The sequence below is a fragment of the Bombus bifarius genome, unplaced genomic scaffold, assembly GCF_011952205.1.
Source record: "Bombus bifarius isolate JDL3187 unplaced genomic scaffold, Bbif_JDL3187 scf7180000009790, whole genome shotgun sequence".
NCBI lineage: Eukaryota > Metazoa > Arthropoda > Insecta > Hymenoptera > Apidae > Bombus > Bombus bifarius.
The window spans coordinates 561,478-578,385 of NW_022885336.1; the positions used below are offsets into that span (position 1 = coordinate 561,478).

The 16,908-nt window shown below is 36.2% G+C and overlaps 2 protein-coding genes and 1 long non-coding RNA gene across 5 annotated transcripts in view; 2 read left to right on the top strand and 1 right to left on the bottom strand.

Moving 5' to 3' along the window:
* LOC117215741 (serine protease snake-like) overlaps positions 1-9,519 on the top strand; it is an 18,665-nt gene extending 9,146 nt beyond the window's left edge. Inside the window, exons 1-5 of one of the 2 annotated variants that reach the window (XM_033462189.1) lie at positions 2,720-2,931; positions 3,973-4,173; positions 6,339-6,580; positions 7,134-7,435; positions 7,855-9,519. In XM_033462189.1, coding sequence (XP_033318080.1) covers positions 2,853-2,931; positions 3,973-4,173; positions 6,339-6,580; positions 7,134-7,435; positions 7,855-8,245 — 1,215 coding nt within the window. In that variant the 5' untranslated portion in view covers positions 2,720-2,852 and the 3' untranslated portion in view covers positions 8,246-9,519. Of the gene's footprint in view, positions 1-2,719; positions 2,932-3,972; positions 4,174-6,338; positions 6,581-7,133; positions 7,436-7,854 lie in introns of those variants that run through there. The other variant, XM_033462190.1, reaches the window with a different exon arrangement.
* The window catches only part of LOC117215734 (mucin-3A-like), a 24,084-nt gene continuing 16,165 nt past the window's right edge, over positions 8,990-16,908 (bottom strand). For both annotated transcript variants that reach the window (XM_033462168.1, XM_033462167.1), the window contains 2 exons: positions 16,702-16,817; positions 8,990-15,929 (listed from right to left, as the gene is read on the bottom strand). In XM_033462168.1, coding sequence (XP_033318059.1) covers positions 11,415-15,929; positions 16,702-16,817 — 4,631 coding nt within the window. In that variant the 3' untranslated portion in view covers positions 8,990-11,414. The remainder of the gene's footprint in view (positions 15,930-16,701; positions 16,818-16,908) is intronic.
* The window catches only part of LOC117215747, a 23,164-nt gene continuing 19,033 nt past the window's right edge, over positions 12,778-16,908 (top strand). The window contains exon 1 of the long non-coding RNA XR_004489201.1: positions 12,778-12,908. This is a non-coding gene — a long non-coding RNA (uncharacterized LOC117215747). The remainder of the gene's footprint in view (positions 12,909-16,908) is intronic.

Consider the following 16,908-nt stretch of genomic DNA (forward strand, 5'->3'; position numbering starts at 1 on the left):
AGTAGTATAATTGGGAATTACTGCGTGTTTCTAAATATAGACAGATTTCCATACATTTCCATTACATACTACAGTATGCTATAAAAAATACAAAATTTCATACGACAGAGAATATCAAAGCTGGTAACTGGATATTTTCCATCGAAATGTTAACAATTTTTTAACGCGAAACAAATCTTCCTTTTGTCCTGGATATCGGTTTTCAGTTATTCATTAATTTCGTTTTTGATTTGCTCGATTATGGATCCCTTTCATTCATTCAGCTGCATATACGTTTTATCATCGTTGCGCGCTATATGCTAGTAATTTATAAAGAGACGACGCTCATTTGTTAATACGAGAAAATCGTTCGTCTTTCCTATCGTTATGAATGCAGTGGCTGATATTTATGGGTTCTATGACGTACGTGTAGAACTTAATCAGAAATTTTCTTGAGAAATCAACATGAGGCCATAAAGATCAGGATAATTGTAACATTAACGTGAATTTCTTATAAGGAAACAAAGTGGAGAGACTAAGTTGCAACTTCATCGTGATACACGTACGATTATGATTTTTAATACGATCTCAAGGAAACACGGTTATTTTTATGCGAGTGCATTTCATGGAAGGTATTCAGGCCAATGTCGTACATGTGTGAACCCCCAGGTTCTATTTTTATGGGAAACCCTGCGAGTAAATATCCGTGTAATTTCGCGGTTTTCTGTTTGATGTAAACGAACGTGAATAAGTTTACCAGGAAATAAAATCTAGGTGACTGAATAAGGAACAAACTACCAATGCAAGCCATTGCATATATAATTTCTATGTATCGTTGATGACTAATAATATATCATAGATCTAATTCTCACGGGTTTAATATCGAGGAAAAAAGAAAATTCGGATAAGAAGCAGGAAAACTTGTCTGAAATTCTCCATTTACGTATACGAGCTTTTGTTACAGAAATAAATGCTTATCATTCACGGTCATCCAACGATGACCCAACTTTGCATTCTGCGTGCGGATTTCTCATTTTTTCGTTCCTTTTATTTTCTCGATAAAACATATTTTATCGAGTATATTTTAATTTGACACGAACAAAATTCTTCAGCCTTCGGTTTATTTAGAGTCGAATATAAATATATATAATCTTAGGTATATAAGTGAGTCATTAAGAAATTATTTCGAATTCAGAATATATAAAAGATTCCCGTTTATATTTCAAAAATGATATTTTAAAGAATTTTAACTAATATTATATAGCCGTATAACGGTTTATTTGTTTTATCGTTTTGTTTAACTTATTCTTATACCTTTTGGTAAGTAAACATTTCTCAGATATCGCTTTTGGAATATAAAGTGCAAAATTTACGCGAAAAACTTTCACACACCACTGTAAACGTTAAGTCTCGATGCAACAAATATATTATTATTATTATTAGTTTCTTTATACAGAAACTATTATTTTTTCGGTAAAATGTACTTCACGGAATATACAGGGTGATTGGTAACTGGTGGTACAAGCGGAAAGGGGCTGATTCTACGCGAAAAAAGAAGTCGAAAATATAAAATAAAAATTTTTTTTTTTATTTTTTTTTTTTTAATTTTTTCATCGAGACAACGATCTACAATGAGATCCGTTACAACGTACCGCATGCGTACCGAGTGAAAATTCAAAGTCGATTTCCTCGAAAACAAAGCCTCAAACGAAACATTTTTATCCTATATTTTCGACTTCTTTTTTCGCGTAGAATCACCCCCTTTCCGCTTGTACCACCAGTTACCAACCACCCTGTATTTCGTTTTGACTGGAATAAAATCATTCAGCTGTAGGTCAATTAAATTTTCATTATAAATGAACGCAATTTTTATTATCTAATACAATAAGTATTATCTAATAATAATAAGTATCATTTTGTAGCACTCTAAACTTTGGACGCTATATAAACTTTTGAACGATATGGAAGCGAACGATGAGGTATCATTCAGGTAGCTTTGTGACAGAGGTCCTTGAACCAACGACAAAGAGAAGTGTCGCGTTATTGTCATGTTTATACAATAACTATGCTTTTCAAACGTAAAGAAATAATATTTTGTTCGATGGCTGCGTCAAAATCTATCGTAAGTGTCCATTAGTTTTCACTGACTTAATATTATGTAAGAATTTTTATCTTAACTGCGATCAATTGTTGCGTGATCGTTAACTGTACTCCAATTATCGTAATTAACAGTACGTCAAGAATCATCGTTAAATTAATGTCAACTACGTATTATCGACGTGTCTTCTCAAATAACCATCAATCTCGATCTTAATATACTTTCGTCATGACATAATTCCAAATAGGTCTCTGCCTGCAAGATCGCTTTATCTTTGTAGCAAATAACATCGTCCCGAGGTAATTGGCAATTTGTTGTTACGGCGTCATTGAGGAATCATTGAATTTTGAAGGAAAAGCAATATTAAATTAAATATTAACAAATATAAAGGAATATTAAAATAAAGAATCGTAAATTACCGTGTGCAACGTTAATTACATTGTTCAAATCCGGTTCGCGACGTCCATAAAGAGGCATCTAACATTCAATACGTAATACGTTAATCGCTGTACATCGCATCGCAATATTGCCGTCTATTCATCATTGATTTTTTAATTTTGTCATTTTCTCTATTCCTGTTCTTCCCACCAGGAAGACCAAAACATATGGGCGTGAATCTTTCTTCGAGTCTTTCCCTTCTATCTGATTCATGGCATCACTCGTGCTTGCTTGATCATCAGTTTAGTCTTGAACTGTACGCCACGCGGATTGGTTTATCGGCATCGTTTGTTTCACTTCTCATCGCCGTGTCAGTTTTGTGTACGTTATTACAGAAATGTGCAGCATCGTTCGATCGAATGCCTTGTTCCTGCTACTCCTCGTCTTAGCGTCCGTGAGCAAAGAAGAACTCTATGGTAAATAAAATATCTATTCCGTGTTCGTGTGTAACTTATGTCTGTGTCTGTGTTTTTTCTCTTTTCGTCGTAATCGTCTTCACGTCGAACGATTTAAAAATTCATGATCATCTTGCTTCAAAAAGTGTTTAAAACTGCGATCACGAAAGACGGTAGAGTTGTTATGTCTCCGCCCACTCAACTCGGATTTTCTAGAGAGAGAAAAAGAAAAAAAGGAATATTTCTACGGTTTGAACTCTTCAACTCTGTCTTCGTCACGACCGGAATTATGATGTACCGTGGTTGAACCCAATAAAAAGTATATCGTCGTATTACGAACACGAACATAGTGATCTACGCGAATTTTGTATTGCACGACGCGAACGAAATACGTATTTATTTTACAGCGACACACGAAAGTGTTTGGACCCTTATTATATCACATTTTTGTAAATCGACTAGATATCATGATTATTATGGCAAACTTTGAAAGCAATTCGAAAATGTACATAAAAGAAAGCATAACATACAAGACGTTCATCGCACACGTGTAATTAGCGTTAAAAGCGATACCATTATGCCTATCGGTAAAATGGACAATTCACTGTTTAAACAATTTCGTGATATTTGCGAAATGTATGCTTGCAATAAATATATCGTAGCTTTCATATCAATTTTCAGGCTTGCTTCAAACTTTACCAGCGTTATCGCGATAGTCGTATCGTGTCGCGCATTATACAAAACCTTTTGCATAACGTAGATAATATATACAGATAAATGTTCTATGACAGGCGTTCAAATAATTTCGCGAGCAACTACACTTGCTTATTGCAGAAACGTTTTGTGTACTTTTATGACGTCACTCTTATGTATTGTAAAGTCAAGCCTTCTTTAACTGGCAACTTTGCACCGATCATGTGGAGTAACGTTTGTATTAAATTGTTTGCGTGAAGAGGCCGAGTTAAATACAAACTTGAAATTCAGCCTCGTTAACAAGACTAACAGGATGTTACGCGATAAGTAAAAGCAATATTACCTCTGGTTTCTCTTTGTTCTTCGCAGAAGGAAGCCATTGCACGATGGAACAAGGTAATCCAGGTGTATGTAGGCAATTGTCCGACTGCCCCTTCAGGATGCAAGAAGTAATAGAAGGTAGAAGACATACGACTTCTTCGGGAAGATGTGGATTCGTTAAGGACATCGAGATCGTTTGTTGTCCCATAAATATCACGAGGAAGATATCACCTCGTCCAGCTGATATTGGTATGGCTCTTTGGATAATGTAATTTTCTATGGTTAAAATACTTTGCGCGTAATCACTCTTTCTACGGGGCTATACAGATTTTTGTATTAAAAGTTAACTTCCTTCATAGTTTCCACAAATTAAAGATTCTATCACTCGTAATTAAAGGTTCTGTTACACCATTGCTCCTTTAAACCTGTTAATTTGTATCGTAAATAACGAGTCCGTTTTTGAAACTTCCACGTATTTATATTATAATCGAACTATAAAACCTATTTCGACGTAGCAAATTGATCTTATCAGCACTAGTTTTCGATAATTTCTTTTCATTAAAAATCTGCGTAGGAAGTTTACACTTCGCAGATATTTTTAAAGATCTAGGAAGATCGGAAGATTCACAATCTGAAAGTAATTTATGACACAATTATGTTGGTCGGATGGTATTAAAAGTTTACGCGCGTGTTAGATACAATCGCTTGCATGTGTGAAAAGTACGCGTATATAGTAGATCGGAGTCTGTAGAACATCATCAATGATCGAGCATATGGAAATATCAGAAACAGTTGTACTAGGAGTATAACATAATTCTAGTAGTTAAAAAGGAGTGAGTTGTCTGAAAAGTAACGATAAAAAGAACTGTTATAAAAAGATAATGACACAACTTAGTCTCATGTACTTTTTTAATATTCTGGAATATTCATAAGAACAGCGAAAACGCACGTATAAACGAAATAGTAAGATAGGACTTGGTAATATCGATTTGGTTCGAAGCATATTGAATTTGAAAAAAAATTATCTCTCTACGAAAAACAAAAAGCTTGATTGATTATATTTTTCCTGTATGGTCTACGTACGTTAATGTGATAAGAAACAAAGCATGCTATGTTTTATGTCGTATTGAGAAACAATTTTCCTTATTCCAAAAGATTAGATTATAATACTTATTGAAAGAAAGAAAAACGGTAAAAAGAGCAGTTTAGTTTTGTCTCATAATTATAAAACCAGCGTAAAAATTCTGTTCGAAATTTTCATCTTACCACGTAAATATTTAACTCAGCATACTGTATAATGAAATAATAACAATAACTTGTCTAAGTTTAATTATTCAATTTCGCATACTTCTAGTCTTTTGTCACGTTGTATTCTTGTACCTCGTATCTGTATAAGAATTGAAAATTTCAGAGTAGTTTTATATTTACGAGATGCGGTGTACGTAATTTATTGTTATGGATTTTATAAAATAATAGTATGAAATTTTAATTACGTAGAACGAGAAGCGAGGAATAGATTATAATACAAATTTACTATCTTAACATATCAAATTGCATGCATTTTATCTGAATCTGAAATGAAACACGAAATGCATAAAGATACGTCAGAAAGAAATTTCTTGATAAAATATCACGATCATATGCGTATAAATCACCTACTACGAAGTTGATTTGCATACTCTATTTAAAATTTAAATGGTTAACCTTCCTTTTGGTCCAGGATTTATGCGCAATGCGTAAAATTAAGTACACGTACTACCAAAAAGAATACGTACCTTCATTTTGGAAATTTTCTTTTTCTTACAACCATTGTTAAAGGCATATTAATCTTCTCAAAACGTATTTTACCGGATTTATTACCACGGCACTCTTGCATAATGCAACTAACATTGTTAACCCAGTTAAAATTTCAATAATGATATTGAGATCTATTGAAAATGACAACGTGAGTTCGCGCTTGCCATCCATATGCAGATGCGCTACTTACAATAAATAATAACTAGAATAGTTATAGTTCTAGATACAATCGATAGATTTCAGATATTCTTTTGTTTTTATCCCTAGTCCATGTAAGAAAGTGCAATAATGGTTTTTCGGCTCAGAACGCTGTGATAGATTTATCCAAAGAATAAAATAATAACTATTGTGATCCTACCTCTAAATACAGAAACAACAAGATCAATAATAATACCGTGTCACAAGTTACAAGTTGCCAAGTATTATCGAGTTACAAATAGATTAATATATTTGACGATAAAACGAATGAAATTTTACAAGTAAATTAGAGAAGTTATAATTCTGTATTAATCTGTGATTTGACTTGTAATAAATTATTGCGCAAGAGGATTAAAAAATTTTTATCGAAAGTTCGATCGCTTTGTATCATTTGTTATGGTAATGCATTTAATTTTTAGCTTGCCAAGAATACAATGAGCAGAGCTCGCAATTGTACGATCTATCGTTTCACATATACGGCGGAGTTGAGGCTAAACCTGGAGAATTTCCATATGCAGTCGCTTTAGGATATGTAAACAAGGACCTTTCCGAAAATCCAGCACCTATCACTTACGAATGCGGAGGTAGCTTGATCTCCATTGAACACGTGTTAACAGCAGCACACTGTGTGAATAATATAAACGAAAAAGTTCCAGTCGAAGTGAGTATTTTTGTATGATTTTTTTGAAAAATAATAAAAACCTGTACTTCTTTATCTATCTTCGTTCTTCTTGTACGACTTTGTTACTGTTTGTTAATATACGATGTCGTGTGATTTAAAATTTACATGTATCTGTCATCATAAAAAATATCATGTATCTGTCTATTTTTTTTAAACATTATTTCGTTTACTACTTTAACGTTTTATGTCATTGCATTGTTGTGAAATAAGTTAATGCGAGTCCATCAGAACGAGAAATTGAAATCAACCGCGCTTTCTCCCTTCATGATCAGAGAAAGATTCGACGATATATGGTTAAAGAATATTTTAAGTTGCACGTATATTACCATCGATTACGTTTATTTTGTTTCTCGAACAGCAAAATTTAATGTAATTCGCGCAATGTTTCTGTATATGCTCTGTAACAAGTAACTTCCCTACGACGTATGTAAAAATTTCTCTTGAAAGAAAGAAAGATAAGATTATTATCTTACGAATTAACATTAGATAACGTTAACGGATTTCTTTAATGAACTTTTACTCATTGTCCCAGGTACGAGTAGGAAACGAAAGCATAGTAAATATCGCGGCAAACGTGCAGCGAATCCCGATAAGCGACATAATATCTCATCCGAAGTATAAACGCAGTGTGAATTATAACGATGTTGCCATTCTGAAGTTGAAAACAAAGGTACTACTTTCCAGTGCGGTCTATCCTGTCTGCCTTCAAACGCAATTCTTAAATACATTGAGCATGACACCGAAAATGTCTTTAATAGTGATTGGTTGGGGTGCTACAGACTTTAGCAGTTTGGAGTCAAACTCCATCAATTTGAGGAGGACACCCGCTCTTAGGTATCATAAATTTATTATTTTAACCGTAACCGTAATTTTTAGAATTTCGAGCTTTTATCGAGCCATAAAATTTAACGTTGTTTCTAAAGTTTTCCGCGTCGATGTTGTTTCTTTTAAAATGACGTTTTTACATATTCGCATTTTGAATCGTTGATGAAACCTGTAGGAAATGTGACGCAGCTAAGTTTAAAGCGTCTTCTCCCGTTCGTCGCCGTAATTGAAATTTTGTTGCTAAATTATTTTATTATATATTTTATTATAAATTATATATATATTATTAATTATTTTATTACTATTATTATTATTATTACATCGTGAGTCATATAATTTCTAAAATTCAGATTATAATTCTCTAGGGTGCTAAAAGATCTTCAGCCCGAGAGAAGCACTAAAATGTTTTAATTCGTTCGAAATTACAGACTCGTGGATAGAGAAGAATGTACTAAAGACTACGTAGGATTTCCAAAATTACCCAATGGCATCGACGACAGCATGATTTGTGCTGTAGACACGAATCTAACGAGGGGAGCAGATGCCTGTCTAGGAGATAGCGGAGGTCCACTCTTACTATTCAGCCAGCAAGGCGTTAAAGTAGTTGGAATTACGGCTTTCGGACAAGCTTGTGGTGGCTCCAAACCCGGCGTCTATACGGCTATATATCCTTATTTAGATTGGATCGAGGAGCAGGTGTGGATAAGAAGCAACGAGAATAACAAAGCCGTCGTGAAAGCTCCGAGTAACAGGAGTGAACCTGTCATAAACCTGTCGTTTATTAATCCTATCTTTAACATCACGTACACGTCCCAGTGAGACATGGCTTATACGTGTTACACATACCTGGAGGATATTCGCATAATAGAATTGGATTATGTTACAGAGACAACGGTATATATCATCAGTTCCATTTTTCCGATTTTCCATCCAATTTAATCGTGCATGATACCTTAGATGATCCGCTGCATCTGCTGCGTCATATCCGATGCAATCGTATTTTTTTATCGTTAGAAAATTTCTTATTGTTACGTGCGATTTTTTTATAACATTTGCGTTTACGTTAAAGATTTCCTCAAAACGTTAAAATTCCTCTTTTGAAGGATTGAAAATACAGCGAGATTCATAGGTGGAAAATTAAAGGGTTAATAAATTGTATAGTGATTCGTAAACGAAATTTAGTAACTGAATAGTCTACAAAATATCGAAACTTTTTAGTAGAAAAGTTGGTAATTGAAGACCGCAGGGCAAGAACACGAGCTAAGTTACGTTTCCCATTTCTTAAGCAAACAGTTTTAAAGTCGTAAATTAATCTCATGTTATCAAAATCGTCTTTGAACTTGATTTTGAAGCTAATTTTACGGATAACTTAAATCAGTGTCGTAATATTAAATTATTGAAAGTAATTCAAATATTGCTTACCTTGAATCATACCTCTCTCTGGTAAAGAAATCTATCAATTATATTTTCAAGCCTCAAAGATGAACTTTAATTAAGTGTCCGAACCCCTAAATTTTTAGTATATCCAATGTGTGTCATCGAGAAGGAAAGAACGATAGGGAGTAAACATTAACAAAACCCTCTTTTATTTATTCACATTCTGTACAAATGTTATTTTACATAATGTCGATAATATCTACCGGACCAGCTCGGATTATTGGCCGGTAATTATGTGATAAGCGTCGATTTGAATACTCTTCGAAGTGAAGTACAGTTATTAAAACCGAGCTTAGGCAATCTTGGAATAAAGTAGAAACCGTTGTTGGCGGATAAACGTAAGATGTATTGATTGTATGCTTTTTGTAAAAAATGCAAACAAAGAAAAAATGCTTTCTAAACGAAATAAAAATATTTTAGACGAATACTGTGAACGGTTAAATACGTCTAACAAGGGCCTCGTATCTTTAAAGTCGTTACTCTTTAAGATATCCAGATGCAAAGAAATATACCAGCACCAAGATTCAAAGCGATTCCATGTAATCTAAGTTTACGATATAAGTTTCCACATTTTCCTCCAAGTGATTAATACATTAAGGACCAAGCGAAATGTAGGATTATTACAAAGCATGAATAAAGATTGTTTTATCAAGGTACAATGGCGTGTGAAGATGTTTGAATATTTATAAAAAATTTTTCTGAATGTATCATGTACGTTATGTGAAAAATCGTGTCTGAAATATAGGCGATGTGATACAGCTATCGTGATCACATTGGCGAAGTTTGAAGCGAGTCTGAAAATTTACGTACAAGTTACAAGATATTTGTAGTAAGTATTTTTAGTACTAATTATATGTTTTAGGCAACTAGTTATACTGTATGCTAATTTTTTTTAGTAAACATGTATTTGCAATAAACATCCTATAACTTTTATATACATTTGAAGGTATATTTTACTATTATAATTATGATAATCGTGTCTTATTATAATGCTAATAAAAGATAAAGTTTGTTATAACACATAATATATTCACAAAAATTTTCTATGAATCAGGTGTGCAAATACTTGACAAAAGTCCATTGTGTAAATTAAAGAGATGAAATCAATCTTCGTGACTTAGAAAGGAGATAATACCTAATATTATCGTGTAATATTTCAACTTCTTTAAACTTTATCAAAATGTAGGATCTAGATAGAAGAAGAAATACTATACAAAGAAAATATTTTGCAAGTCTTTGGAACGTTCTTTCGTAATTGCTGTATTAGAAAATAGAATTCTGTGATATAAATTCGTTAGAATAATTGAAAGTACGTTGACGCAACATTGGTCCTTAATGATTTCAAATTTTGCAAACCATTGAAACCATTTCAGCACAGATATAGATGTACAGTTCGTATTTCTCATAAAGGTAAATCGTTAAATCTATTATAGAACATCGAAATTCTTATTTATTCAACGTAGGGTGTACAACGATTATAATACAGTGTACTTGTACGCGATGTAATACTGTTAACGATCAGGTGCAATTGTATATATGTATTTTAATTTACAACCTAACGAACGAATTCCAAAGAATTTCATTATTCCCGCGGACTCGTTCGTCCGCGACGCGTGATTCAAATGAAATTAATCGGGAGTCGTTTCGTCGATCACTAACACCGTAAAGCTTCGTTCACATTAGTCAAGTTACGTGAATTCAAGCCGCTTGAGCTCGAGTAACCTAATTTGAAGGGAACACCTAACACTAGGTAGAATATTTTTATTAGAAAATAAGAATAAAAAGGAAGTAATTACACGCTTGTTCATAAATATTAAGATACTTGCTGGTTTCGTACGAAACTTTTAATCCGAGGTATAATCTAAAGTCAATTTTATTTAAAGTACCGTGGAAACGATTAATCAGAATTTTATATTCGCGTAGCATAAAGATACTTCAGATTATTTTAAATCGAGTCGGCTGATGAGGATAAACATAGAAAATTATAAAGATATTTCAACTGGAGTAAATTACACGCTGGTAAAGAGGTAACAAGTTACACGAATTTAAATTGCTCGAGTTCATGTAATTTGACCAATCTGAACAAAGCTTAACTTCTTAACAGTAAAGAGTTTCGTGCGTATAGAAAATTGAAAGGAAAGATATTTCCGTCGTATTAACTACGTACGTGTTGCATTCCCATCACCCATAGACACCTTCCACTCTCGTATCAATGCAATTTAATTTTCTAATCAATTTGAAAAATCCTCCGAACAAAAGTTATTCGACATATAACATTACACTAGCAAAGAAAGAAAATTGATTTGTTATACGATTAGGTAATACAAGTTAATTGATCGAATTATGATACTCTGTCTATAAAATCAATCAACAATTCTCTAGCATATCGTTCTTCATCTTGAACTTCATCGATTCATCCAATACATACTATAGTAATACGAAAAAGTAGTTTCTGTTTTCTCAAAAAGACATGTTTCGGAAGGGATTTCTAATCTTCAGAGCCTGTCGACGCTAAACGATCCTTGCAACTTAAATCTCGGCTCTTGAATTTTCACCCCCATTTGGTAGCTATCGTGTACAACGATCTGAGAAGTTCCAGCGCCCTGTTATCCGACGCAACAGTCTCGTCCTCCTGCAAAGAATTATTTTCATCCAACGTCGCGGTCTTTTCCGATCGTCTTACGATGCTCGCCGAATTTTCCGTAGTTGTTCGAAACTTGCGGCTCTTTCTACTCCTAAATGTGGTCACCGGTGGATCCGTGACTAATGGAGCGGTCGAGGCACTTTTTGCGTAATTAATCGACCTAACAGCAGGCAGACTAAGCTGATTAATTCCGGCCACCGCGTTCTTCGATTCCTCCGATGAAAATTCGTTCACGGGCAATCTAAGCAACGCGTTTAGCAATTCTTCCCTTTCACGTTGCAACGTTTTATTCGCTGGATCGCTGCAGTGTCGTATTAAAAGTAGAACAAGTTGTCGAACAGTCTCGTTGTTATCCGCCTGTTTCATCACCCTCATCAACGTGTTAGTACTCGAATCGTTTAATTTACCGAACAGTTTCTCAGCAATTTCGTTCTCTGTTCCATTTAACTTAGTCGTCGCTACTGTATAAGGCAATAAAGAAGTCACCACGGTGTCATGAGGCAAAGACTTCGTCGACGTGATGGAAGACGTTATGGTCGTCGTGATACTGCTGCGTGTGGTTATCATTGGCTTCGGTGTCGCGGTGTTTTCAGCTGTTGACGAAGTAAACGATGTTGGAAGCAGAGAAAATGTCGTAGGCGAATCTTTATCCCTGGACAATCTCTGCGATGAAAACAAAACATCTTCGTCGCTAATGAATGACTCGTCTGAACTACTCGATACATCTTCACCCAGAGAAGGCGTATTTTCATAATCTACTCCTTCTCGACTATCAGTGACGCTAAACGTTCCTGTTGTAACAGTGGAGCCAAGGTCTGACTCTAAATCGTGATTAATTCTCTGAGGGTCAACGAACACCGAAGTCTCCCATAAATGAGTAACAGCTGGAGACGAAGTCCAGTGGTCACTGTCTAATAACTTTGAATCTTCCTTCTGATCTACAGACTCGAAAGAATCGTTAGAATCGTCATTTGCGCAAGGCGTAGTATCTATGCTATTTGTAGTGGAGGTTGTTAGTTCAGTAACAGCAGCTGTGCTTGTTATAGGTTTCTCTGTTGTCTCGATATTATGTTCGTCCACGCGATTGTAAAGATTTCTAAACTTCATGTAACTGCTTCGTAACGTAGGCAGGGAAATTCCAATTGGTTTCGGTTCGGCTAATAACGACTTGTGACGGGGAATTTTATGAGGTTGATTTGTAGAGGTTTCGTAACTCGTGGTTGAATCAAAAGTAGTCGATCGAACGCTATGCGTGGACATAGGTGTGCTAGAATAACTTTCATGCCTCAACGACCCGAGAGTTTTATCATTATCCTTTCGAATCGTCTCTGGATGATCGTCGAAAAACGGAGGATTCAATTGTTGCTCAGGTTTCTTACTCGTCGACTTTTTGTTCCAATTGTAGGTAACCATGTGCACGAACACGGATGGAGAGGGAGGTGTCGGTGAAACGACGTAATTGTCGCTTATGGGAGTGCTGGCGAATAATTTGTCGAGTGATTCCGTGACAGTCGTGACGCTGTTATTCTGGAAACCCCCAACGCGATTTTGATTCCCAGTCTCATCGGACGAAACGTAGCTACTTGTCACCGCTGACTCGCCGTTTCCTTTGTCCACCTCGTTATTCTGATTGTAGAATCCGCTTGAATCATACGGTGTACTGTTTGGCTCTAAAGTGTACGCGCTCTCTGTTGGAGGAACGGAAGTCTCGAAATACGTGCCAGTCACAGGACTCAACGATATCAAGTTGGTACTATACTCAAACCCGTCTTGAGAAAATACTTTCGGAGTAGTGTAGTAAGTGCTTGCTGATGTGCTAAAAGTATCGTAAACGCTCTCTTGGGTCATAGTGGTTGGTGGTTCAAAGGTGGTAGGATAAATGGTAGTTAATTTCTGTCTTATATCGTTACCATCGTCGGAGAAATCCAGAACTTCGTCTCTTTCTCTGGTCGGGGAAGTGTTATCTTCGATCAGATAGGGAGTAGTAGTGCTCCATAAATCATTTTCTTCCGTAGTTTTGGATGGCTCGGTCGGTCTGATCTCCGTTAACACCTTCTTAAACGATTCTGGATCCAATAAATAGGCCGACAGAGCGTGTGTGAACACTTGAGCCAGCTCTCGAAGTCTAGTACTGTTAGTCTTTCGAAGATCATCCAAGGATCGTCCGCTTTGTTGGAGCTCTAAATCATCGTTATAATCCTCTCTGTAACCACTAGAATTGTCCAGACGATCTTCCGTAGTCACATTATTCGTCTCCACCTCTTCGTTCAATTTAAATAATTCCGTGTACGAATCGATAGTGTGCCTGGTTAGAAGACTGGTCGGCACTTGGACCGTTCCATTACTCTTCTTCGAAAGTGCCGATTCCTCCACATCCTCTGCAGACTCTATATTTATAGAGGAATCCGTAGTTTCGTTCGAATCAAAGTTCTCTGTGGCTGTAGAGAAATAGAGAGCTAGAGAGTGTAATGTCGAAGGAGCTGGAGGAACGGAAACGTTCGACGCCTTCTCGTTTTCTTTCAACGTTTCCGACAAACTAGATACACTATGCTCGAGATTCTTCAAAGAGTGTAGCATACTCAACGCGTGCTCTCTTTCGGAAAATCGCGCTGCATTCGACCTAATCTTACTCGACGACGTCGAAGTAGGATATTTCAGTTTTGGTATCAGAGTTCTCGGAGAGGTATAAGTCGTCGTATAAGTGGGCACCGTGGGAGTATATGGAGTTGGTTTTGAAGTGGTACTGCTAGAACTGTACGCGTAGTTTCTTGTAAACGGAATATAAGGACCTAGTGTAGACATCACTTTACCCTGTTTGTACGTGAAACTTCTATCGTAAGGACTCAGATCCTTCTCGGTCACGGTGTTCTGTTGATAAGCCAGAGTGCTTCTAAAAGGTTTCTCTGTGGTTGTGCTGATCAAATTTTGTCGATAGCCTGGAGATACCGTGGAGGGGTTCTTGCTAGTCGGTATAGAATCGTTGTTTAACCTATTAGACTGGTTATCGATCGTGGTTCGAGCCGCTGGTCTCTCTGTGCTGCGTCCAAAATTGCTGCTACGGAAAGATGCAGTTGGTGTGGGAGAAAAGTAGCTTGTAGTATATCTCTGCTGCGAAGAACTCGGTGTTATAGTGTTTTGACGATAGACATCTGTGGTCACGTAGGAACGAGTCGTAGCTGGAACTGTTCCTGTGTTCCCGATAGTTGCTCTATTATTATCCCTATTATCGTTACCATCGTAATAATTCTTGTCAACGAAGCTGCTTCGAACGTTAGTCCCTATAGTTCTCGCGTTTCCACGATACTCGTAGTTGCTGTTAGCAAACAGAAGCGATTCGGTGATCGGTTGAGTATCAGAATAAGTAGATGGATTCGTTAGAAAACTACTACTTTCGGTGGTAATCTCGTCGTTACACGGAGGAGTAGCAGTGACCGTCGAATACTGTGTCGTCGTCTCATAATAAGTAGACGTCGTGTCTGTAAACGACGGGTAATCGTTCCTCTGTGTGGATACGTCGTTTTCATTATCCCGTTTCCACGTGGTCGAATCATAAATAGAATTTCTCGTAGTAGAATCACGATTAATGTACAATTGATAGTAATACTGGTGCGTATTTCCAGTGTTTTCGTTGAACCGATTCCCACGATTGCCAACGAACGCTGCGCTTTCTGCAAATTGCTGAGACTCTTTCACGGGGCTTGTATTACTTCCTCTGAATGTAGTCGACTCTGTATAAGCTGGCGTGACCCTTTGCGAAGAAGTAGAGTTACTCCTATTCAGACCTTTAAACTTCAATCTTTTCAGAGCTCCTTTGTCATCACGTTGACTATTCGAGTTTCTGTTCGTAACGTAGTAATTTTGAGCCTTTTTCGGGGTGCTATAATAATCTTGACTGGTCGTCGAATACCTATTCACGTTCCCTTCGTCGGTGTTTCTTGTAAATTGATTGAATTGCTGCTTCAAGTTGGAAGGTTGATTGTTCGAGTGAAATCCATTGCCACCAAACAGTTGGTTACCGTCTCTTTGTGAGTTTGATTCTTGACTGAAATTGTTGCCAGAGTCAAAGTGTCGAGAGGACTTGATCCTTTCTCTGTTTGGTTGCACCTGATTTTCTTGCGGAGGCTCTTCATACGGTTTAATCCTTCCGTTCTGCTTACCATCGTAACTGAGATTCTGAACGTCGTAATAGTCTTGTTGCGCGCCTGATTCGATCGACTGTGGATAATCTAATTTCGATTTTCGAGACTCGGCCCGTCTTCGTTCTTCTTCAAATAACTGCTCGCTACTTTGCTCGTACAGTTCCGCGGATTTGCTACAGTCCACCTTGAACCACCAATCGCAAATTAGCTGCGATTGTTGAAAGATGGTGCCGTTCGGACAAAGAAATGAGATTTTTCGCCCGTTGTCGCAGATATGGAATACCTGAACAGAGAAATGTTCATTATGATAATTCATTGCTTGATTTTTGTTCATCGTGTACCATTACGGAATCATTTATATCAACGGAGTCTGTGTAGTTCGACGGCCAAAAAACATGAGAATATGAATGAGAATATAAGAACTAACAATTTTCTTAATCTCTCTTTTAAGAAATAAAATTTAATATGAAGGCCATATCAAACGAACTACGATGACTATTATAACACGTTATTTTCTTAAATCGTTAGATTTTCCAGAAATAAGCAGTCTACAATAATAGAAGCGAAAAACCCAGTTCTACAATTGTCTATTCATCAAAAAGAGCATACATTGACACACAATACATAATTATACATCTTCGTAATGTATAATATCTTGTATCTCATAGTCGCATCAGCTGCCTGACTCATTTGATTACCAAACATAATCATACGTCATTATTATCTCTCGTTTTGAATTTTTATTCTATTTTTAACGTGTTTAAGGTCGTCGACACTTTTAATTAAACTTCATTTAAAAAATGTTTTTTTACTTGGTTGTCTATTTCGTAATCTTTTCTTATTTTTTTTTTTAACTTCGAACAGCTTGACGTTATTGGTAAAGACAATTTTTAGGAGAAAGTTTCGCAGGTTTTACGAGTTAAATGGTCTATTCATCAGTTTGCTCGATTACGCTATCGCGAGACGAGATATCGCGATGTCGTAACGGTGAATCCCGCGTTTGATTAAAGTAATTATATTGCGGCAAGATATATATTAAACCATTTGTTACTTACTTGACAATTCGTCTCCAAGTCAGCGTAGTAACCACCTTTCAGACCGCGACAGCTGAACGAAGTAGCTGGAATTGTCGTGAGAGCTGGAAAATCCACTCCTGGCTGTCCTGTCACTCCTAAATTACAAGATCATGTTTCATTGTACGACTTGATCGTTCCCTTTTAAAAATCCACTGACGTTTTAATTCCCAACAGCGAAATTTCTAC